Consider the following 23,402-nt stretch of genomic DNA (forward strand, 5'->3'; position numbering starts at 1 on the left):
CAGATGTGCCATTCTTAAGGAAGGTGACATCAAAAGAGTAGTCACATGAAGCTTTGAGAAAAGCTGCTCAAAGATTGCAGGTTGAAGACTAGGCTTTCAAAATACCCATTTAGGTTGTCTTATGAGCCTATACTAAAACAAGCCCTGTAGAGCATTAATGATTGCAGATGATAATTTAATATTTTAATAGATTTAATTTAATATTTTCTTTCTTTTAGGTGGAAGCATTCTGGGTACTCGTTGTTCTGAGACATATGAAACCAAAACTGCCCTAATGAGCCTCTTTGGAATTCCTTTATGGTACTTCTCCCAGTCTCCTCGAGTTGTGATCCAGGTAAATTCTAGAAGCAAATGGGACATCAGATTGCTACTTTGTCTCCTTTCATCACCATGCTGTATTTTTTTGTTTGTTTTTTGACAGGCCTGCCCCAATATTTCTATCAGTCACTTCCACTTTATCATTCTCTTGTTTGTCTTTAAAGATTCACATCACTTCACACTCCGGTCCCACCTCAGTTTGGCGGTTTCTGCTGAGCTCCTCCAAGCTCAGAACATCCTAAAGCTGCAAGTTCTAGAACCAGTAGCCCCAGAGGAGATCAGTGATGCTTTTACTCATTTTTATAATGTATCATCTGACCATTCACAAGCAACACATCATTTGTGTGCACCTTTCCCATGATAACCAATAACTTAACCAAAAAGGAGAGGGTGTGGAAAATGATGGGGAGGGTCACCACAGTTTCCCCGACACAACTAAATCAATGCCACTAAGGAGGGACTCCCCTGAACTGTTTTATACCCCGGATTTGGGGAAATACTCCTGTTTTTTGTTTTTCTTAAATGGACTGTCTCTCTAATATGCTTTATCACAGAGTCCTCACCCAGTGTAGTTGTCTGAGGTACCTCAACAAGTAGAACATTGCCAGAAAACGTCCAGCCAAGTTGATACAGGATGTAGATCAGAAATTGCAAAAACATGCAGGAAAGGTGGGTGCGTGAAATAGAATGCCTCATAGTCAGGTACTCCTAAACATCCTAGTTCCAAAATTGGTCTTAATTTTCATTTCTTTAACCCCTACACTGCCAGGCCTTTTCCCCCTCAGGTGCCAAGCCGTTTTTTTGGCTGTTTGGGGCAGTTTGAGTTTAGGCCCTCATACTTTTTGGCCACATAAGCTACCCAGGCCAAATTTGCGTCCTTTTTATCCAACATCCTAGGGATTCTAGAGGTACCCAGACTGTGGGTGGGTTCCCCTGGAGGAGACCCAAGAAATTAGCCAAAATGCTGCGAAAAATTCGTTTTTAAAAATAAAATGGGGAAAGGGGGCTGCAGAAGAAGGCTTGTGTTTTTTCCCCCTGAAAATGGCATCAACAAAGGGTTTGCGGTGCTAAAATCACTATGTTCAGGAACAGGCAGACTTAAATCAGAAAAACAAATTTTTCAAAACAATTTTGGCATTTTAATGGGACATACCCCATATTTACTATTTTTTGTGCTTTCAGCCTCCTTCCAGTTAGTGGCAGAAATGGGTGTGAAACCAATGGTGGATCCCGGAGAGAGAAATATTTCTGAAAAGTAGACAAAATTCTGAATTCAGCAAGGGGTAATGTGTAGATCCTACAAGGGTTTCCCACAGAAAATAACAGCTGACATAAAAAAAATATTGAAATTAAGGTGAAAAAAACCAGCAATTTTTTCTCCACATTTTACTCTGTAACTTTTTCCTGCAGTGTCAGATTTTTTAAACCAATATACCGTTACGTCTGCTGGACTCTTCTGGTTGCGGCGATATATAGGGCTTGTAGGTTCATCAAGAACCCTAGGTACCCAGAGCCAATTAATGAGCTGCACCTTGCAATGTTTTTTCATTCTATACCGGGTATACAGCAATTCATTTGCTGAAATATAAAGAGTGAAAAATAGGTATCAAGAAAACCTTTGTATTTCCAAAATGGGCGCAAGATAAGGTGTTGAAGCAGTGGTTATTGCACATCTCTGAATTCCGGGGTGCCCATGCTAGCATGTGAATTACAGGACATTTCTCCAATAGAAGTCTTTTTTACACACTGTCTTACATTTGGAAGGAAACAATGTAGAGAAAGACAAGGGGCAATAACACTTGTTTTGATATTCTGTGTTCCCCCCCAAGTCTCCCTATAAAAAATGGTACCTCAGCGTGGGTAGGCCTAATGCCTACGCAAGTGAGGAAACTCAACATGGACACATCCCATTTTTACACTGAAATCTGAAGTGTTTTTTGCAAAGTGCCTAGCTGTATATTTTGGCCTCTAGCTCAGCCGGCACCTAGGGAAACCTACCAAACCTGCAAATTTTTTAAAACTAGACACCTAGGGGAATCCAAGATGGGGGTGACTTGTGGGGCTCTCACCAGGTTCTGTTTCCCAGAATTCTTTGCAAACCTCAAAATGTGGCCAAAAAACACTTTTTCCTCGCATTTCGGTGACTTGCCTTTTTGGTCCTGGGCTCAGCAGCCATCTAGGGAAACCTACCAAACCCAGACATTTCTGAAAACTAGACATCCAAGGGAGTCCAGGGAGGTGTGACTTGCACAGATCCCCCAATGTTTTCCTACGCAGAATCCTCAGCAAACCTCATATTTAGCTTAAAACAAATCACTTTTTTCCCACATTTCTGTGTGGGATCACCGTGCCAGGAAAAATTTCCTACCACCCAACATTCCCATCAGTCTCCCGGTAAAAATGATACCTCACTTGTATAGGTGGGCCAAGTGCCTTTAACAGGGAAGAGCCAAAAACATGTTGAAATAATTTGGCTTCCTGGGGAGCATGCTAGAATGAAGTTGATTCAATAAAATATATTTAACTGATTACTGCTTCTGTATGTCTTTGCATGTGAGACGAAAGTAACTGACAAAAGGATGAGATCTGTTGCACCACGATTTCCCTGAGAAATCGGAATGTCATGCGCACGACTGCCACAAATAACCACCACTTTTAGGTGCTGGTGAGGTACCTGCTAGCTTGCAGGAAGGGTTAGGCTGACAGTTGTTACTCGGTGTAGAATTGGAGTCAATTCATCACAGCCTGGTGGTGCTGCCGCCCGAATCCAGCAGTCCCATTTAGTATAATGAGAGCCAAACAAGGCACACAGTTTGCGATAAGTTGCGATACTCAAAACCTTTCCTCCGCAGAGACCAGACAAATCGCAACAGAGAACTGATTGCAAGCCTTAAGAGCAAGATTACTTAATTGCCAGGCCCTATATAGGTTGCTTCTATAGATAAAGGAATAGAGATTGGCTACTGGGGACTAAACTGAAGAGAACCATTAGTAGATCAGTGACTTTGCAAAAAACATTTGATCTGGAAAACCTGTTAGATGAGAGCAGAAGCAAATCTGTGCTAAACTGATATTGATGGAGTAAAATATTAATGTAATATAAATGTATAAAACATGATTGCCAAAACGATGTCCTGGTGCTAGAAAACTTGAAAGAAACTTACTGAGGTATTGTAAACCAAAGAATAATGCATTTGGCTATTCAGGGTCATACGAAATAGCAAATGATTAGTGATGGTTTAATATGGACTGAGCAAGTGCTGCAGGCCTTGCAGGTTCGATAAGCGAAGTTACTGACTTCCTGCTATGCTTTATTTTTGGTACCATTAAAAGAAGAGCTGGTTGGCCAGAGCATCTGAGCAGGTTGATGAGGAAGAAGAAGCCATTTAAGGTAATTTAGAAATTTAAGCTTTGTAGGGTTTTAGGACAACTACAAATGAAGACCTTATTGCAATTGGTAGCCAGTGCAGCTTATATCCTTTACATAAGATATTGCACTGGACTCTGCAAGGGGGAACGTTGAAGTGTACATTCAGGGTATGCTTCAATTAATTCTTGATCATATGGGATCCCCTTCTACATGCGTAGGGTTGCTCCAAAACGTTACTTACTCCGCGTCCTCCATATATCCTTACAAGACTGCATGTTAAAGTGGTAAATATGGAAGCAGTCCAAGCTGTTAAAGCAATGATAAAGGGCATCACGTGTCATTGGTCCAGGACATATGGGTGAATATTCTGCAAAAATAGATGGGTTCCAAACCTTTAACCAAAAGGCCGAACTACCTCCACAAAAGAGCAATAGAAAGAGTGCCTCCTCACTACCGGGGCCAGGATTTCAACTGTTTGATTCTTTATCACGAAGAAGGGATGGCTTCAGCTCCCCTAGTCAATAAATCATTTTGGAGCATTACCACATGACACCTGTGTACAATGTCGTCTTTCTGCTCTGACACGGTGACTGCACGGCAGTGCTAGGCCTGAAACACGCCTGCTTTCATATCCTAATCTATCCCTCCCAGCAGCGCTATCTCTGCTTTGTGGTAAGTGGTCATCATTACTAATTCAAAGTGCTTTAGTTTGTAAATATACCTGGAGTGGTGGTAACCCAAAGTGCCTAGCAGTGGTGGCCACTCATCTAAGGAGGTTTGGGGGTGGGGAGGCGGGCATCCATGTTTACCCCTCCCTCAACGATTTACTGATCAAGAATGCAGCAAAACAATGTCTAGCCCACACCCAAGCTGTATCTCCTTGCATCCTAGCCTGGAATTCATGATAAATGCCACCAAGTCTCACCTAGAACCCCTGCAGATCCGGCCGTTCCTGGGGTCCTTCCTCCATGCAGCCACAGGAAAAGCCTGTCAAAGCCCACAGAGTTTGTTGGCATTCCAGAAAATCTTATTTCTTTTTTAGGCCAACCATCAAGTCACAGTCAGAACTTTCATGTGCCTCCCAATGATGATGGCCTACTGCATTGCCATAGTATCCAACGCCCAGCTCCACATGCACCGGTTGCAGGAACACCTCTCTGGACAGTGGTCACAAGCAGAGGGTCACTGGAAAGATCGAGTGTTGGTAAAGGCCAGAGTCCGTCAGTCTCTGCTGTGATGGAGGAACAATGACCTGTTGCAGGGCAGGCCTTTCTCAGATCCTGTTCCGCAAGTCACTATAACTTCAGACACCTTTCTTGCTGGCTGGGGTGGGCTCTTTCCTTCAAGTCATTCGAAGCAAGAAAGTTCTTAGCAGGATAAACATGAGCTACATGTGTTACCTCTGCAAAGAAAATGGTTGTTTTGAGTGGAAAAATGTGATTAGTCCGTATTGTGTATTGACGGTTTCCTGTCGTGGGTACTGGACCAGGGGGGTCTAGACCCCATTATCATATTATCCATGCTCTGCTATTGCACATGGAAAAAAAATCTGAGAATGCAGTTGTTATATTTTGATGCTCATAATCCATTTGTGCAGGGCCAACTGATGTTGGCACACCTCAATAAAATGAGAATACTGGTGAGAGAAGTTGAAAAAGAAATAACCAATTTGGAGACACAGCAAAGTTGCTCTGGTTGCCAAAGGGTCAGGTGGCAATGACTCTACTCGGAGTGCTTCTTGTAAAAACATTGCTACCAAGAATGTGGAAACAAGGCAGATAGATTGGTTTCCAGCACTAAAAGGTAAAAGAAGAGCTTCAAGACTACTAGAGGTAGCTTCATAGTCTGCGTGAGAAATCAGGGGTGAAGTTAAATTGATTGTTTACAGAAATATTGTCAGTCTCGCAGCAGGTAGCTGGAAGAGATGTTCGTAGCGAAGGCCAACTCTTTCAATGCAAACTTAGCATGAATATGCACATGTGCCCTGAAAAAAGTACTTCTAGCTGATAAAAACCCTAGATCACTTTCCAACAGTTGTGCAAAATATTTGCTTTTCAGTCTGGTTTTGGAGGTGCTTTCATTACCGATCTGTAAACCACCTTGGTTAGTGGTATCTGGGGAAGGAGGGTCTGAGTTGGTTCCAACTATGCGTCTAGTTCCCCCTGTTCAGGCCTATTCTCCTATTCATGCCTATTTAGGTCATATTGAGCTTATAAATAAAGCAGTATATTTTTCTTTGCTCTGGATTACATCAGATACATGCTGCCTTGGGTGGTGGAGGTGAGTCTGTGTATTCTTTCAGATGACTCTTTGTCTGCCACTTTCAAATTAGATGTCTTGGGTTTTGGTAGTGACTGAGCGTGGTGGCGATTTAATGTCAGAAGGCTAGCAATTCCAGTGCAGTGCAAGAGATGAATTGTGTAAATGAAAATGCAATAGGTGTTGTCTGTATTCAAGGGTGTCTCAGTCAGCATGGCTTTCTTCCTGCTAATTCTCATTATGTAGCTTGTTGTGTGAGCAGTGCTGGTACCCATACAACAAGCTATATAAACTGGTAACTTTTTAATTTGTGTATATGTTGTAAAACCTAGCTAGTTTATTCTACATGTTCATCTGCTCTAGAGGTAGCAGCTTCTTGGTATTCTGTTTGCAACTCTGCAAAAATCGTTCAGATTAGATTTCCAGATTGTAGGAAGTGGTTGAGGGGGCTGAAACTCAAGCAGCAACCACAATTTAAGTCAGGTTGAAACCCAACCGAACCCCAAATTAATCTGTACTTAACCCACTGGTTGTTTGGCGCAAGAGCAGCTAGCTTAACTTGGTGGCAGTGTGTAAAGATTCTGTGCAGCACTTCAGACAGTAATAAGGTGAAAAACAACAGGAAAAAGCCCTACGCCAATCTAGACTTTAATTAGTAGACCCAGAGATTTGCAATTACACAGATTTTGTAAAATCAAGTGGTAAGAGCAAACCGTGGTTATCTGGAAGCGGTAGACCGGGTCCAAGTCACAAATTCGGGCAACCGCGATAGAGCGCAGCTCCGATACAAGACCGAGTTCAGTCTGCTGATTAAGTACCTTGTGGTCTGAGAGTTGAGATGCAAAACCCTTGCACTTAGATATGTGGGCCGGCATCTACGTACCTTTGACAAGGTGCTGTAATGTGAAGTCCTGCGTCGCCATCTAGGGTGCTTTTTGGGGCTTGCAGAGACTTGTGGGCTCACTGTTTATACTTGGTGGCAGCTTTGTAGTGGGGACAGTTTCTAGAGTCTTCCCCCTAAAGAGGTATCTGATCTTTCCTGCCTCCTTCCTCTGGCCCCAGCTCGTCTGGGAGCATAAATGTCTAGTGTGAAACTGAACGTGCTGAGGAAGAGGCTTTGTGATGTACAAGTGTGGTAGGTAACAGTTCTACCTCCCCTGTCAAGTCAGAAAGGGCCCATCCTGCCAACACCTATTTCCCCCTTTGACTCACTGTCTGGGAGCAAAACACAAAGACCAAGTGCTAGCTACACCTTGTCATGTGGCCCAAGATACAAGCTGCAGGCACCCGATGGTTAGGACAATAAAATGCCTACTTTGTAAAAGTGGTATTTTCACAATTGTGACTTGAAGCCAAAATTACCCATTGAAGTGGGTTTAAATTACAGTTCTTTAGATACCAGACTCAATATTGCTATCTGCTCTCAATTGAAAGTTATCACTTCTTAAATCTAATAAGATAGTTTTCCCCCACCAGGACATGTTAAAATTAAAAGTACATGTCCAACTTGTTAAATGCATTGTAACCTCCCTTACTTGCTGTTTAGTGGTGACGTGTATTAAAAAAAGATCGGCTAGAAACTTGTAGTTGAAGATTACTTACCTTTCAATTCTCTCCAGATGTCAGACTGGATCAGAAGATTTTTTGTGTGTCGGTAGGTGGCGTCAATTTGGTGCCGCGGCAGCGTCGTCCATGTGTGAAACAATGTTGTGGTACCTATATAGGCACCCCCCGGCCGTGCTGATGTCAGTTCTTTTCTTTCTGTGCCAGCCAGCCAGTGCTGATAAGACAGAAGAGCAACCCTCAGACATGTTTTTCGACTTCTTGTTGAATATTTTGCTGGTTTACCTCTTGGTGTGTTGAGGATGTTGTCACGCAAGACGTGTTTTAAGCTGTGCGGAGCTTGTCACCGGCTGATGTTGGTGATGGATCTGCACCTCGTATGCCAGTGGTGTATGAAGCACGACCATACATTCAAAGGCTTTGACAGAGCAGTCCCTAAAGCTGATGGTGGCCCGGCACGCAACTCTGCATGTCAAGGTTCCAGTTGCATGGAAGGTCCCGGGACCAGTCATGGAGTCTTCACTCCAAGTCCTCGGAAAGTTTGGGTAACTCGAGGCACAAGAAAAAAAGTAAGAAGTCCCTTGACTTCTCCTCGTTCATCAGCCGATGCAACGGAGCGTTGCCACTCTGGACCTCAGTCTTTGGAACTCGCCAGGGGTCAGCTCTGCGCCTCCCCAATTTTTCAGGAGCTGGAGTGACCCCACCCAATGAAAGGAATTCTAGGAGACCATGTGTCACATTTTTGGGCAGTCTGACCCTTTCTGTGTGCCTTTGGGCCTCATGAGGTAAGAGCGGGCCTCATCGGGGTCTGCTTTGGCCTTGATGGGCCCCCAAGTATCCAGTCCTGTATCCACACTGGTATTGGTCATACCATCTCCACCTTCCCTGGCGACAGTCCCGATGCTGACGGTCCTAGCGCCAACCGGCGGCTCCACCTCTATTGTCATCTCCAACACAGAGCTGGATGGGCATTGCCCGACTCCAGCGCCAGCAGGAGCTAGGCCTCCTAGATCCAAGCCTGAGCCCTATTCTGTTGGTCTAGGCCTAGGGGAATACTGGGAAGGGTTGCTGGACCCTTTAGAATGCCAGCCTTTGAGGAGAAAATGGACTAGCACGAGTGTCGTAGTTTGGACTCTTGCTCTGAGCAAGACTGCTGGTTTAAGGATGACAGTACTTTTGTTTGTAGGCAACTACGTCTTTCCTACAACAAGTCGCAACTGTTGTCCCAACCATACCGGCTCACTAGCAGCACCTCACCAGAAACACAATAGTAAAAGGTGATTTATGGCAGCCGTTACACATGGACTCAAAAATAAGATATCTCAGGGAGTGTTGTGGTTAAACGGAGCTTACCCTTTTCTCACAGATATATCATGTCTCATAAAAACACAGACAATGACACAGATGCAGTAAAGTTACAATAGTCTTTATTTAACATAACTGCAATTTGCGATAAGTTGCATGGGCTGCAATGATTAGGATAATGAATAATGCAAGAAACAGAATTGTGAAGACAAGTCATTATTATAAAGACCCCCACCATCTTGCAATATGTAGGAAAAATATATGAGATGTAATATGCCCTAATACCCTAATGTGAAAGGCCTAACCTCCTACCTAAAGGAGAGCTGGGTTTGTTAAACCTAATCTGCCAATGCCATGTCCATGAGAGGAGCCCCCAACCCTCGTTACCTTGGAATGAGGTCTCTATCTCAGACTCCGCAGGGACACGAAGACTGGGTCACGTCAAGATGACTGCAGCGTCGGTATCAGCGATGGTGGCGATGCCCTCTGGTCGGAATCCCTCTGATTATCTGTCTAAAGTGTGATGTATTTATACAGATCTACAAGGTCCCCTGACATAGGTGTGTTCCTAAACAATAGATAACAGACATGCTTGGGACGGCAATTAATATCAACAATCCCTCGAAAGTATAGAGAGGGAAAATCCCTAAGTGTGAACACCTACTGTTTGTTTGTCTTTGGTGCTTGATCTTGACGCCTTGGCTTGGTGACACTGATAATGTTACCCATAACAAGTGGCCTAACTATAAACAAGGCAGCCATCTTAGAAAAAATACATAATTAAATGGGCTAAGACAGAGCAAGCTAAGTAGGTTAAAAGTCACTAGGTGACGGGGGGCACAAGTCTACAAGCCAGAGGCTAAGCTAACTCCTGTTATCCCATTAAAACGAACTAGGATTCACTACATGAGGACTTGAGTGAAGCCAGTGGGCTGGACACATCTCCAGATACTGGTATGTTTTCTGGAGGAGGGAGCTTCTGATCAGTGGTGGTGGTGAGGAGGGCGGCTGAGGTCCTGGACTTTCAGGTAACATCAATGGCAGTCAAGACTAATCTCGTGACAGAAGTGCTGCAACTGGGAGCTTTTATCTCCAAACCCCTGCTCCCATTAAAAGATGCCCTCACAGACGTCCTTTTGGGTACCCGGTCCAAACCCAGCACAGGTGCTGCTGTGAACCAACCGCCATCGCCCTGCACCAGGGGACTTAACCTGCCTCACGCAACACCCCACCCCTGAGAGCTTGGTGGTCCAAGCCTCAACTGCTCATGGAGTGTGCCCTACTGCTCCCCTCAACAGGGAATCCAAAAAGGCTGGACTTATTTGGGAAGAAGATGTTTTCTTCCACCAGTCTGGCATTGCCGTCTGTGAACCCTGCGTGCCTTTTGGTCTGTTATTCCCACCTTCTGTGGGACACAGCTGCGCAAGTGCTGCCACAGGTACTGGAGGAGGCCCAGCTGTACACTCTGTTGCTGACTGGAGATACGTGGCAAAGTTCACAATTCTTTGTGGACTTGACATGATCAACTCGCTAGGCAGAGCGATTTCTATTTATTTGCCCTGAGGTACCACGTCTGGCTTAGGATGTCTGGGTTTTCGGTGGATGTCCCTTATAAACATGCCCGTCAATGGCACCCGTCTGTTTGGAGACAGGGCAGATTTGGCACTCAATTGCTTCAAAGATTCTCAGGCTACGGCCATGTCATTGGGCATCACAGCAGCCACTTGTCACCCCCAGTCTGCCTTTCACTCCTTTTGTGGCTACTGAGGGGGCTTCCATCTGCGCCAGTTCATGCCCAGCCAATGTGCTGTGCATGCTGCCCAGCTTCTGCATGGACAAGGGTGCAGTGTCCATCATCCTTATAGGTCAGGTGGCTAGTGGTCTGGTCAAATGCTCCCCCCCCCTCCCCCCCTCCTTATTCGCAGCAGCTTCCAAACCTTTATAGTCCACCTCTGTCCCACCATAGACACCCAGTTGGTGGAGGATTCTCCATCACCTGCCCCACTGGCAGTCCATTACTTCAGACTACCCCTTCCTCCATGTCACCATCTCACACCAGAATGACAGAGGATCATTTGCCCCTTCTCTGAGAGAAAGTTGCGGCTCTCTTGACCAACAGTCATAGAGAGGGTTTCAGTGCCAGAAGTGGGTTGCAGTTGTTATAACCGCTACTTTCTGGTTCCCAAAAATGACCATGTTCTTCGACCTTGGACCTCCGAACCCTCAATGCCTTCCTCAATACGTTCAAAATGCTAACATTGGCTCAGGTCTTGTCTGCCCTGGTTCCAGGGTACTGGAACGTAGCATTGGACTTGCAGGACACTTATTTCCATATCCCCGTTCTGCCTGCCCACAGAGGCCACCTGCAGTTCACTGTAGGCCACGAGCACTTTCTGTTGACCCTGCTTCCCTTTGGCCTTACCAGAATCCCTCGGGTGTTCACCAAGGTGATAGCGGTGTTTGCGGCTCAACTGCAGAGATCAGGAGCGTCACTCTTGTATCTGGGCCACTGGCTATTTAAGGCGGGCTCGCCCCAGGCTATCATCTCCCATTTCCAGACAGCAGGGAACCTCCTGCATTTACTGGGGTTCACTAGAAACGTGCCAAAGTCGCACCTGATTCCCTCTCAGATGCTCCCTTTCATCAAGGCTGTTCTGCACACACGGAGGTTTCAGGCTTATTTTCCCAAGCGGCGAGTCCAGGATAACCAGGCTATGATACCAATGTTTCAGATATGTCCTGAATTTCGATGACACTGACTCTGAGGCTGTTGGGACTTATGGACTCCTGCATCCTGCAGGTAATGGAGGCTGGCTCAGTATATTGTGTACATCTATAGGTGAGTGACCCGGTAATGAGTCCAGGCAATCCTTAGTGATAGTGTTGGCAGCTCTAGATAACCAGAGCTCTCAGAGCTTATCCAGGAGGGTGTAAAGTGGTTGCAAATACCACAGTCAGTCAATGCTAAACATGCAGAAAAGAACCATACTAGTGTTAGAAAAATATTATATTTATTGTAGCACACTCTAGAACTAACTTTGATATATCTCCTAATCGGAGACATGGACCTACAAAAATAAACTTAGCAAAGCTAAGTAAAGGCATAAAATAACATGGGCCCCTATTGGGGGACCGAACCATATACTAAAAAAAAAAAAGGGAATGCAAAACTCGCTGCCAACCCCCATTACCACCCAAGGACCCTTACGACTGGGGAAGTACTTAAACCTCAAAGATAAGTAGATAGGATTCCGCAGGCACCCGTTTGCAAAGTAGTAATCTCTGGTCATCGTCCATATGCAAACATGTCGAAGTCATGGTTAGAGTTTTTGTGCTTTAGGACCCTGCTTAGAGGACCCTGAGGAAACCCTTGGGACAAGGGAGGGTGGATAGTGCCCCCACCCGTGGATATCTAGAAGAGTGGAGTACCTACACCAGGTAACCCAGGTGCGTAGGGGTGAAGTCATGTCTGAATCTCCCATTGAAGTCTGCAGGGACCTCGGTTGGCAGGCTGCTGCTGTGACCTGTGGTCCAGGTCAGTGGAACCCAGGCGTGGATTCCGGCAGAAGAGGACCTAAGGAAAGTGGGGAAAGAGCCCAGACAACCCGAAGGTGCCCAGGTGGTGCAGGAGGGCAATGCCCACCCTTCTCAGTGATGCTTTCCTGTAGGACGGCTGACAAAGAAGTGCAGCTTTGGAGTCCAGGTGATGTAGGAGGATCCCAGGAGTAGTCCACGAGCTGTCCCATGCAGGTCTTCAAATTGCAAAGGGTTCAGTGGGCCCACCTATAAACCTTGGCAAATGCAGGAATGTGCTGCATGGAGTTTGCTGGATTTGTGGGGACCAGCAAGGTCCAGGTGACCAAACCTTAGCAGGAAGGTCAGGGCCAGCCCTCAGCACGAAGGTGAGCCAGCAGAAATAGATGGAGCCCTCAGCAGGACCCTCTGGCAGTAGGCACAGGAGGTCGCAGGGAGGCCTCAACAGCACAGCAAAGAGATGCCCATGTTGCAGGGGTTGTAGAGAGGATGTCCTTCTTGGAGCGGAGAGTGCTGGAGGCCGGGTCTTATTGAAGCTTGGTGGTCTTTGGGCTGAAGAGCCAACGAGCCTTGGCAACGGCAGACCGACACGGTGCACAGGGGTTCCAGCCAAGCAGCTCCAGCAAGGGACCACCGACTTCCCAGTAGCAGGGAAGATAGCGTAGATCTCTGGAGAGTCACAGAACCACCACCTGTGTTGTAGAGCCTTGAAGACTCCGTGGTAACAGCAGAATCTACAAGCCTGTTTTAATCGTTAAGGTGCCTGCAGATGCATGGGAGTGACTCCTTTACTCCAAGGGAGACCCCTTCTTGCTTTCCCAAGTGCAGGCAGAGTCTGACACTCTGTAGTATGCCCGGCCATGGGGTAGAAGAAGTCTTTGCTGAACTTGGAAAGTTGCTGTAGGAGCCCTCCTACTGGTTACAGTCTTGCTAATGGTTCCAGCATATAACAGCACCGGTTCTGGTGTCCAGGTTGCAGAAGTCTCTTTCAGAGGAGACTTGCAGGGGTTCCGGGACATCACCCAGCTGGACTAAAATAGTCAGATGCTCCCATGGGCCTCTGCTCATCTTATTTCCAAGATGGCAGAATCACGTGGCCACCTGGCAGAGCTCTGTGCCCCTCCCTATGGGAGGAGCTGGAAAGGGGGTGGACACTCCCTTGTCCGTTCTGTGGTTTTGCGCCAGAGTGGGAACCAAGGGTTCCCACTCTGGAGCAAACTGGTTTATGCAAGGAGGGCACCAAATGTGCCCTTCAAATCAGTCTGGTGGCACTCTGAGGCACCCCCACCCCAGACCAGAGACATATTTCGAAAGAAGAGGTGGGCACACTTTTGTCTTACAGGAAATTCTTAGTTCTGCCTTATCTGCTCGAGTTAGGCTCAGCAGCAAGAGGGCAGAACAGTGTCTGGGATCGGCAGCAGCATGGGCTGGCATGCACACCCTGCATGGCTGTACCAGCAGACTTTGGGGGGGATCCCCTACGGAATCCTCAGAGTACATGGTATCATGCAACTAGCACTGGAATCGGTGTAGTTGCATGATTCCAACATGTTTGTTACCAAACATGCCTATGTACAGTGAAGCGATTATGTACTTTGTGTTGACCAGTGTCTACTACATACCTTAAGATTGCTTCCCCTCACTAACAAAGCCCAGGAAATGAAATCTGGAGTTTGTAGGGGCACCTCTGCTCATGCAAGGGTGCCCTCACACTTAGAACAGTGCACAGTGCCCTTCAGCTGGAGGGCCTACCACAGGGGTGATTTAGTGTCCAGGTGCAATGACCATGATATAAAGCAAGCCTTGTATCTAGACTAAAAAAATGTGTATGCACCATTTCACGCAGGCCAGTAGTCAGTTTGCATGGGCCCCCATTGGTGACACAATACGTGCTGCAGCCCATCGGGGGGGGAGAAGGACCCCGGGTGCACCAATGCCCTGGGTACCTAAGTTCCATATACTAGGGACTTATATATGGGCACCAGTATGCCAAGTGTGGGGTGTGAAAGTTACCATACAACTACATTTAGGGGAGAGAGCACGGACCCTTGGGCTCTGGTTAGCAGGACAGTTCAAACATACTGACACCAGGCAAACAGTGGGGGTAACTATGCCAGAAAGGTGCTACTTTCCTACAGCTGCCGCAAGCCAGGTGTTATGTGGGCTCTGCAATGGGACATAAATTTCCAGTGGGTGCAGCACGAGGGGAAATCTCTCAGACAAGGTTGAGATCTTGGAGTGAACTGCAAAAGATCTGTAGTGGTGGTTAACATACCGTGATTTGTTCAGAGGCAGAGCCCTCTCCCTTCCCCAACCAGCTCTGACAGTAGTGTCAGATTCGCCAATCATGAAATGGGACTGCCATTTAGGAGAGGTGTGGGGGATCAGAGGACTCTGGTCTCCGGCTGAATACGGCCTCCACATCAGTCTGCTGGAGATCCAGGCGATCAGACTAGGGGAATGACCGAAGATGGGGGGGAGGGAAAGGAAGTAAAATAAAATAGCTGGAGATTAAGAGGGTGTACATATGGGACTGAAGGAGGGTGAAACACTGTTGTGCATGGTCTTCAGAGGAGTCACGAAGGAGAGGTCTATAGGTAGATGAATGGGTATACGAAAGGGGGAATCTAGGATTAGCGCACATCAGCATTGAGGAAGGGCGCCCAGGTTTGAAGAAAGGTCTATCCTATCCTGCAGATTTTAGATGATTTGCTCATGAGAGGCCATCTGATAAATTGCTGTGAGCCATTCATTGTGAGGGGGGGCAATGTTGGAGTATACATAGCTTGGCTGTGGCAAGTGCTATATGTAGGAGGTGGGTTTGCTGGCAAGAGAGGTCAGAGTGCCCCTCATTATTGTGTAAGAAGATCAAGGAGCAAGGTGGGGGGGGGGGGGTTCATGATCTATAAGGTCTCACCTAGCGTGGTCCCCGCTGCATCCCAGTAAGGCAAAATGAAGGGGCAGTCACATAAAATATGTAATAGGTCACAATGGGCATGGGGGCAGCACCAGCAATTTCCATGGGGTAGTAGGTCTGCTGCTCTGTTTCACGGGCTTCAAAGGCCAGGCCTCCCATGCACCACGATCATGTGGCTCCAGTAAGTTGGCCCAATCCTCCATTTCATAGTCCATCTGTAATCTCACTTGCCATTTAGTGCAAGGATTGTTCAAAAGAGGTAGGAAGAACTGAAGGTTCAGGAGGTTATATAAGCCTGACATCACGCCACAAAAGTGGCCCCATGTCCTAAATTAGGAAACCATGATGGTGGACTGGAGGGTCCAAGGACGCACTACCATGCGATGATTGAGGCAATGTTGGAGCTTTAGGTACCTCCAGGGTTGTTGTGGTGGAAGGCTGAACGCCTTGCGGAGCACTGTGAAGGGCTTAAGGGTACTGCCGTCTAAGATCTGGCTCAGGTGGAGAATGCCAGCCGAGCGCCAACTTTTCCAGTCCAGCATTTCTCCACGATTAACAAATCGGCATTGTGGTGCATGCCTGTGAACATGAACGTTTACCCCATGTAGATGATGAGCACACTGCCAAGATTTCATCATGGCTTGCACCATCAAGTTGACAGGGCAAAAAGTTGAACCTCTCCATCACTAAAGAGCGGGCGTAGGCCTTGGGGCACTGGGATAGTGTGCGTTCCGCTTGCACCCACAGCAGTAGATCCTGTGTCCCGGGGAGCATGTAGGCAAGCGGAGAGAGGTGGAGGGTATAGTGTTCTACTGAGGGCAAGCCCAATCCACGGCAGGAGCGATGGCCCACGAGTTTGGCACTGGATAGACATGGTCGGGAAGTTTCCCAAACGAAGGAGCATACACATTTATCTATAATGTGTAGCGTTGAGAGAGGAACCAAAAAGGGCAGCATGTAAAGCACATACGCGTATTGTGGTAGCATCACCATTTGCACAGCCTACCCTCCCCCAACAGGGAGAGGCCCAGGTGTGACCACTTCATTAACTCTTGTTTTGGACGGGTGAGTAAGTAAAGATTATCTGCAATATGCGATTTAGGCCTCTATTGAAATAAATCCCCAGGTATTTGAGACATGACAGTTTTTATCGAATTGGGAAGTCAGAGATAGCCACGCTCATGGTCTTACGTGACAAGGGGTAGCGCCTGCTCTTATCCTAGCTTACCCTATAACCTGACAGCGCTGTAGTCAGCGAGGATGCCTTAGTTTTGGGAGGAGCGAGGGAGATTCATGAGGGTTAGTAGTACTACTTTGTCTGCCTAGAGATAAATCGTGGACTTGTCACCTGGGATGGGGGGGATACCTGATATAAGCTGCGAATGTTGGATGGAGGTGCCAACAGTTCCGTAGCCGAAGGGAACAGCAGTGGTGACAGTGGGCAGCCTTGTCTGGTCCCATTTAGTATGGGGATCACGTCAGACGGGAAACCTCTGCAATTCACCAGCACTGTAGGTGAATTGTATAGCCAGCGGACTTTGGCTATAAAGTTGTTGCTTGGGCCAAAGCGTTGTAGGATCGCAAAAAAGTACCACCATTCAGTTCTGTTGATAGCCTTTTCAGCGTCCAGGGAAAGATCAAGGGCTTCATCCTTAAGTCTCTGGCCGATCATAGGGTGTATGCAAGGGTACGAAGATGGTTCTGGGACGAGCAATCTAGTACGACTCCTTTGTGCTGTCCACGGCCTGGGTAGCTGAGATGGCTAGTGCTACCTCCTGTTGCCTCAGTTGAGCCACCAGAAGTCTGTCTCCCCCTGCTCGTAATGACAGCCCTTAAGCCATTGGAGGGCATATTCCGCCTGGGAGGTGTATAGGGTGTTCAGATCCATTCTGGCCCATTAAAGACAGCAGTGGACAGAAAGGGAGGGGTCTGCGGCAGGGATCATCTGGTCCTTGGTGAGGGCTGTCTGCCTCGAGTTGTCCCCTTATGATTGCTTTTCTGGCTGCCCACAGAACCCTTCAGGAGGAAACTGACCACTTGTTATCCAGAAAGGTGGAAACCTGTGAGCGTAATTGGGCTTTACCCTGGGACGTGCGATATCGTGAAGCATTCAGATGCCAGGGGTTACATCCCGGGGTGGTAAGGCTCAGGTCCAGAGCAAGGAGAACAGGGAAGTGGTCAGAGAACGCAGCCTCCATGATCCAGGACTCCCTGACAAGGGCTATCATCCGGTGGGAGACCAGTAAGTAGTTTAATCTAGATTGAATGGCGTGGACTGGTGACAGAAGGTACATTCCCAGTTTTCCTATAAGCGAGACGCCAGTGGTCCACCAAAGCATGATCTGATAATATATCTCCTAGGATCGGCATTGTTGCTAAGATCTAGAGAGCCAAAGCGGTCAAGTGGGTGTGGGAGTAGGGGTGGCAGCAGGGGGTTGGGGAGGGTCCGTGATCCTGCCCCGTTTTTGGTTACCAACAGAGCTCCAGCGCCCACTGGAGAGGACAGGGAGGGCGGGAGGGTGTTCTTGGAGAGGGGCGGGGGGGTATTTGGTCATGCTCCATCAGCGGGTCAATTAGGCTTTCCAGGAAGAGACGCAGTGTGTCCAGGCCAAAGAAGTCTCTGGACCTGCCGTCCTTCATAAACCACATTTGGGCAGGTTCAAACAGTCCGAACTTGATGCCCAGTTTCCGCAGTTGTGGGCGGGGGCCATGAACACTTTTCTGGCTGGTTTTTTGTGAAGTCGGCATTTATGTTGTGAGGCAGTGTTCCATTCTCATCACTCTATCCTGGAAACCAACAATATCCATCTGGATGGACCTAGATTCCACTGCAAGGTCGGTTTGGAGTACATGCCCTTCAGCCAGCGACTGACTGCAGTGATCTCCTGTAGTATTCTCTCCATCGTGCTATCTTGCTGCGGGCATGTAAAGGTTTCTGCAGGTCTGGAGTCAGGTGGCACCTGTGAAAATGCAATGCTATGTTGTGAGATGGTCTCTAAGAATAGCACCTGGTGGGCAGGTTTTCTGGAGGATTTGCCAGCAGGCGTCACTGAGCCCGGGTCCTGCAGGTGATGGAGGGTCGATCTCTTAGAGGAGGGGATAGGTTGTGAGGTTGGTGTGGTGTATCTTCCCAGGAGAAAGGAGGGAGGGTAGCTCACTCCGTGACATTGGCCAACAAGCGATAGCAGTCCAGTCAGGTGCAGACGTGTGCCTCAATGGTGTGGGCCAGGCAGTGGCACAGTCTAGGTCCTAGGTGCTCACACTGTCTTGCAGAGATGAGGAGGGCGGTCCACTCATGGAGTTCACTCTGGAATGTTGACTTAAAGAGAAGTGGGTTGGGAGGACACAGCTGCTAAGAGAGCTGGGTCGGTAGGGGCAGGGTTAAACTTTAGGCTGCTGGGGGAGAGGGCATGCAGAGATAGTCCTGGTGCGTATCTGCCTGATGATCATTTCCTCTCGAGGGCTGGCTCTGTCGGCAGATAGGTTATGTGGCTTGGAGAGCCTCAATCCTTACAGTTTCTCCCTGTAACTATCCGTGCGGAGACCAGGTAACGGGAGCAATGGATCCCAGGGGGTCACTGGGGCAAGGTCTCTCTTTGGCACCATTTATGGGGTGAGCCCTCTCGGGTGTAGGGAAGACTGCCCCGGGGCCCTCCTTGGGATAGGGGGACAAAGCATGCAGAAGTTTCCCCTTGTGGGGAAGGATTGGACTGGACCAGGTCCTTTTCATTCGTTGCCGGCCCACCACAGATAGAATTAGGAGGGCAGGTGGGCAGCAGGCATGCAGTTCAGGGCTAAAGGAGGAAGGGATCCTCCTTGGTGGAACCAATAGGTAAGAGGCGGCCATAAGTAGGGTGCCAGGTGCTCATTCAGCGTGATGGTGTAGGGAGCGCAATGAGGTCTGAGCAGGCTGAAGTCAAGAGGACTTATAAGGTCCCCGAGTGGGGGGTGGGGCCCCTAGATTCGAGATGCCAGTTTAAGGCCCCCGCCAGACCAGGTTGTGGTCTGTGCTGCAATGCAGGAGGTAGCCTAGACTGGCTGCGTGGGGGTCCGAGCTGTGAGGCCCTGCCCTGCCACGCTGTCCCAGGTGTGCCCCTGTTATTGAGGCCAAGCCCCCAATCGCATTCACTTTAGCACTGGTTAGCATTGGTAAGGTGCACATAGTCCTAAAAGCCAACAAAATGAGTTCAGAACAAAGGAAGGTGAAGGCAAAAGGATTGGGGATGACCCTGTAGAGAAGGCAATGTCCATTACAAATTTGTAAGGGCAATATTAACAATGCTGCGTACTCCATAAGCTTGTCAAAGAAAGTTATTCAAAATATTGTTTTGTGCATGATGCCTGGTATTTTATGTAAAGCTGTGTTTGTTTGTTTTTTTTCTATTGTATTCCATGAAGTCTATTTCCTTATGTTCCTTTCATTTTATTCACTAAGTTCTGATGGTTTACATTTGAATGATGCAAAAAGAGGGACTGATTGACGTGATATTCGACCTGAAAAGAAACCCTCTGCAGCTCATTTATCTGCCAAACTGTTTCTAAATAATATATGGGATAAAGTACCCACTAGTATATTTTATAGCGACATTGTAGTCCCCGGAGGTTGCTTTGCCATTGAGAGGAATGAGGCAGACGGCAGTATTCCTTTATAAGGTCATGGGACTTTAAGCTAACTTTCTTATAATGTAGGTTAGTGGGTACTCCATTACTTATAATGCATGGTCACACAAGCACCCTTCCTACAAAGCGCTTAAATTCTTGATGGTGTTGCTTTTTCATATGAAAGAGATAGGATATTTGCAGACATGATGAATAAAAGTATAATCTGTACTTTAAACGCACTAAAGAGCAGCTAACCTTTTTGCAAAAAGATATTAGAATAAGATTTTAAAAACGTGTAGCTCAGAATGTGTAGAAATACGCAGAGCGAGTCCATCTGTTACATAGTTACATAAAGTGTGTTTATGGCATTTTGCCATAAATATTTAATTTCTCGTGATCACTGTTCATCTAGAAAAACAGGGAAGTTTTGTTTTTGCTTTTTTAAATTGTATATTTAATTATGCTGTGTTTCCAATCTTTTCCCTCTTGGCTACTGGCTTTGCAGCAGGCATTATCCTGTCACAACTCAACTGTATTAAGTTATTTCATTTCAGTAGCTACGTCATTTCTTTATTAGAAGCATTTAAAGATGTCACAAGTTCAATATAATAAGGAAATTAGAGGCTAGCTTTTAAATAGGGACTGCGTGCTCCTACGTAGTATTAATCTGTTTAATGCTGAGTAGCTTGTTGCTCCCAGATGTTAACGAAGTGACTAATGTAAGATTAGTTGTAAACATTCAAGTATGCATAAGTTGGCATTAGTTACTTTAATGCACCTAAAAAATATTCCAAAACGTTTGGGGATTGAGTAAATGTTGTAACTATTTTTTTTTCATAGCCTGATATGTATCCCGGAAACTGTTGGGCATTTAAAGGATGCCAGGGTTATCTAGTGGTTCGACTTTCTATGCAGATCTTCCCTACTGCGTTTACACTGGAGCATATACCAAAGACGCTTTCACCAACCGGCAACATCTCCAGTGCACCTAAAGAGTTTGCAGTACTTGTAAGTAGCACTTTTTTAGTTCACAATCGATTGATTCATGAATGTTTCCAGTTATTGTTTTGAATCTTACATTTTCAAATATTTACCTCTGTGTTAGTGAAGTACAATGAATTTATCAAGCATGTGGCCATAACTGAAAGTCGATTTTCAATTCTTTACCCTGGTAATCTCAAAGGTAATGAATGGTACCATTGCCAGCTCCCGTTTTCTTCCTTATGACCCAAGTCCTATTGATAACCTCGTCTTAGACCTGATCCTCTAAAAAGGAACTCATGCCTCCTAGCTGTAAGAGAATTCTGCCTGTTTAACTAGTGACATATACACAGTAACCACCATCAATGAAATCTAATAAAAACAGAGGGAATACAGTAAAAAAGGAAGCTGTTCCATATCCCATCTCCATCTACATCATCACTTTTAGTTTTTAAAAGGACTCTTGCCTGCTGTGGTGTTTTTTTTTTTTTTTGTGTGCAAAAACAGATGCATGGAATACAGAACAAATCAACATTCACCCCCAGTCATAGATCTGGGTTCAATCCTTCACTTTGTTTGCTTGCCATGCCATTCCAGGTTGGACCCAGCAATATGGCAAATCAGTCTTGGCCCTTCTCCCCATGAGAACAGTCCAGTCCAAACTGCCAGGCCAAGGTCTCCCTGGACCAGAAACACGCATCCTGGGACCAGTTTCAGGGTATCACCCTTCATCAGCCAGGCTAGCTTGAATCTGGTGGCATAGCAAGCACAGGACCCACGCCTGGGCATAACCTTCCCACTTGGGGCGACTATTCATTATTCCAACCCCCACCACGCACGGCCAAAGGCCATGGGTGGTAGGGGTTGGTCACAAGGCCTGGCCAAGTCCTTATAGCCATATAACCACCTAACCGCGTGCCACACATGGACTTTGGCCGTGCACAGCGCAGGTTAGCCACAGGGACCTGTCTGTCAGTGGGTATGTGATTTAGCGCCTGAGCTTCTGAGTGCATGTATGAGTGGATGAATTAGTGGATAAAGGAGTCCTGTGTTTTTTCTTTCTAATTTTTCCATAATTGCAAATATTTTTGCGAATAATTAACAGAAATGTGTGAATTTTCACAAATATAGTGTGCTGTGACACAAAATTATTTTAAACCTATAATTTGCCCCTAAAACATACCTATATCACACCCCTAAGGTCAGGGTACCTTCACCCTGACCCCTTATGCCTCTCATTTTGAATTTTCACCCCCGGGGACCGTGTCTGGTGAATTAAAATGGCGTTGCAACTTTCTTGTCCGGTTGCGGTCAGCCAATTGCAGCACTTGTTTCGCATGCGTATTCGTGAAAATTTGCGAATTGCCACAAATACTTCACGGCCAGAGATAAACAAATGTATTTGCCCTTAAATATCTCCTAAACTATTGAACAGATTTACACGAAACAACAAAAAGCACAATCTGCGTAGCGGCAGCTAGCTTTCTGCCAAATTTGGTGTCATTCCTTTCAGTGGTTCGGGCTGTAGATGTGTTGACAGGTCCTATGGGAATTAACATGGGAAATGCAATGTTTTTTTAGCCCTCTTTTTCTCGCCCCCCCCCCCCCCCCCCTTGACAGATCACCCCGAAACTTCCTTTGCGCAACGGGCCACTTTTGAAGAATCACCGGGCCACTTTTATTTTTAGAAAAATTCGTGAAAACTCATCAAACGGTGCCAAGAATAAAACATCATTGTAAATGGTTTCTGTCCATGCTGCAGTATCACTTTGATTCTCCAAATCCTATTACGTGCAAAGCTGCCTTAGATGTACATGGCCCTTTAACCAAACTGTTGGAATCTTACCCCAGCATTAGGTTAGTGTTATCATCTAGAATGTTTTGTGGGAAAGGAATCTAAAAGTGACAGGAAAAAATTGAGGTTTGGGGATGACTAATGAATTTACAGCTGTAGATTATCCATACAGAGTCCTCTGCTAATGGGAGTATTCAGTCGCAAGGGAGCATACCAGTCTTAACATATGTTGAACTAATGTGAATTGGAAACACATTCGTTCTCTTTTGTGATCGGGCTGGATGAGGGGCAGGACATGCAAATATGGAGCTAATATTGCACTGTAAACACTTTTGTTTCGGTCACAGGGTTTAGAAGATGAGTATCAAGAAGAGGGAAAGCTTCTGGGCCGATACATGTATAATCAAGATGGAGATCCACTACAGACTTTCCAAGTGATGGTAAGTGTAGTTTGAATATGAATGTTTTAATTGGACAAGGCGTTCTGAAATACTTCGGTTTCTATAAATGATGATTTGGGGAATTGGGGTGAGCGGTTATTTACAGATTTACACTCTTCATCCTAGGAAATAATTCATCACCCCACATGGCCATGTATTAATATCGAAATAAATCACTCATAATTAAACTAATAGACTGTTTTCTATTTTTTTTATTTTTATTGTTGGTCAGTAAGTCAAAGTAGTATTCTTTGTGGAAGGCTTCTTTAGCAGGTCCGTAAAAGGCCTATTAGAGACTTAAATGTACAATTGTATTTG

At 46.5% G+C, this 23,402-nt stretch overlaps 1 protein-coding gene across 11 annotated transcripts in view; it reads left to right on the forward strand.

Annotated features, from left to right (window-relative positions):
- SUN1 (Sad1 and UNC84 domain containing 1) overlaps nt 1–23,402 on the forward strand; it is a 275,436-nt gene that overhangs the window by 249,331 nt on the left and 2,703 nt on the right. For all 11 annotated transcript variants that reach the window (XM_069209844.1, XM_069209846.1, XM_069209849.1 and 8 more), the window contains 3 exons: nt 219–334; nt 20,709–20,876; nt 22,992–23,084. In XM_069209844.1, coding sequence (XP_069065945.1) covers nt 219–334; nt 20,709–20,876; nt 22,992–23,084 — 377 coding nt within the window. The remainder of the gene's footprint in view (nt 1–218; nt 335–20,708; nt 20,877–22,991; nt 23,085–23,402) is intronic.

This window comes from Pleurodeles waltl, chromosome 10, assembly GCF_031143425.1.
Source record: "Pleurodeles waltl isolate 20211129_DDA chromosome 10, aPleWal1.hap1.20221129, whole genome shotgun sequence".
Classification (NCBI taxonomy): domain Eukaryota; kingdom Metazoa; phylum Chordata; class Amphibia; order Caudata; family Salamandridae; genus Pleurodeles; species Pleurodeles waltl.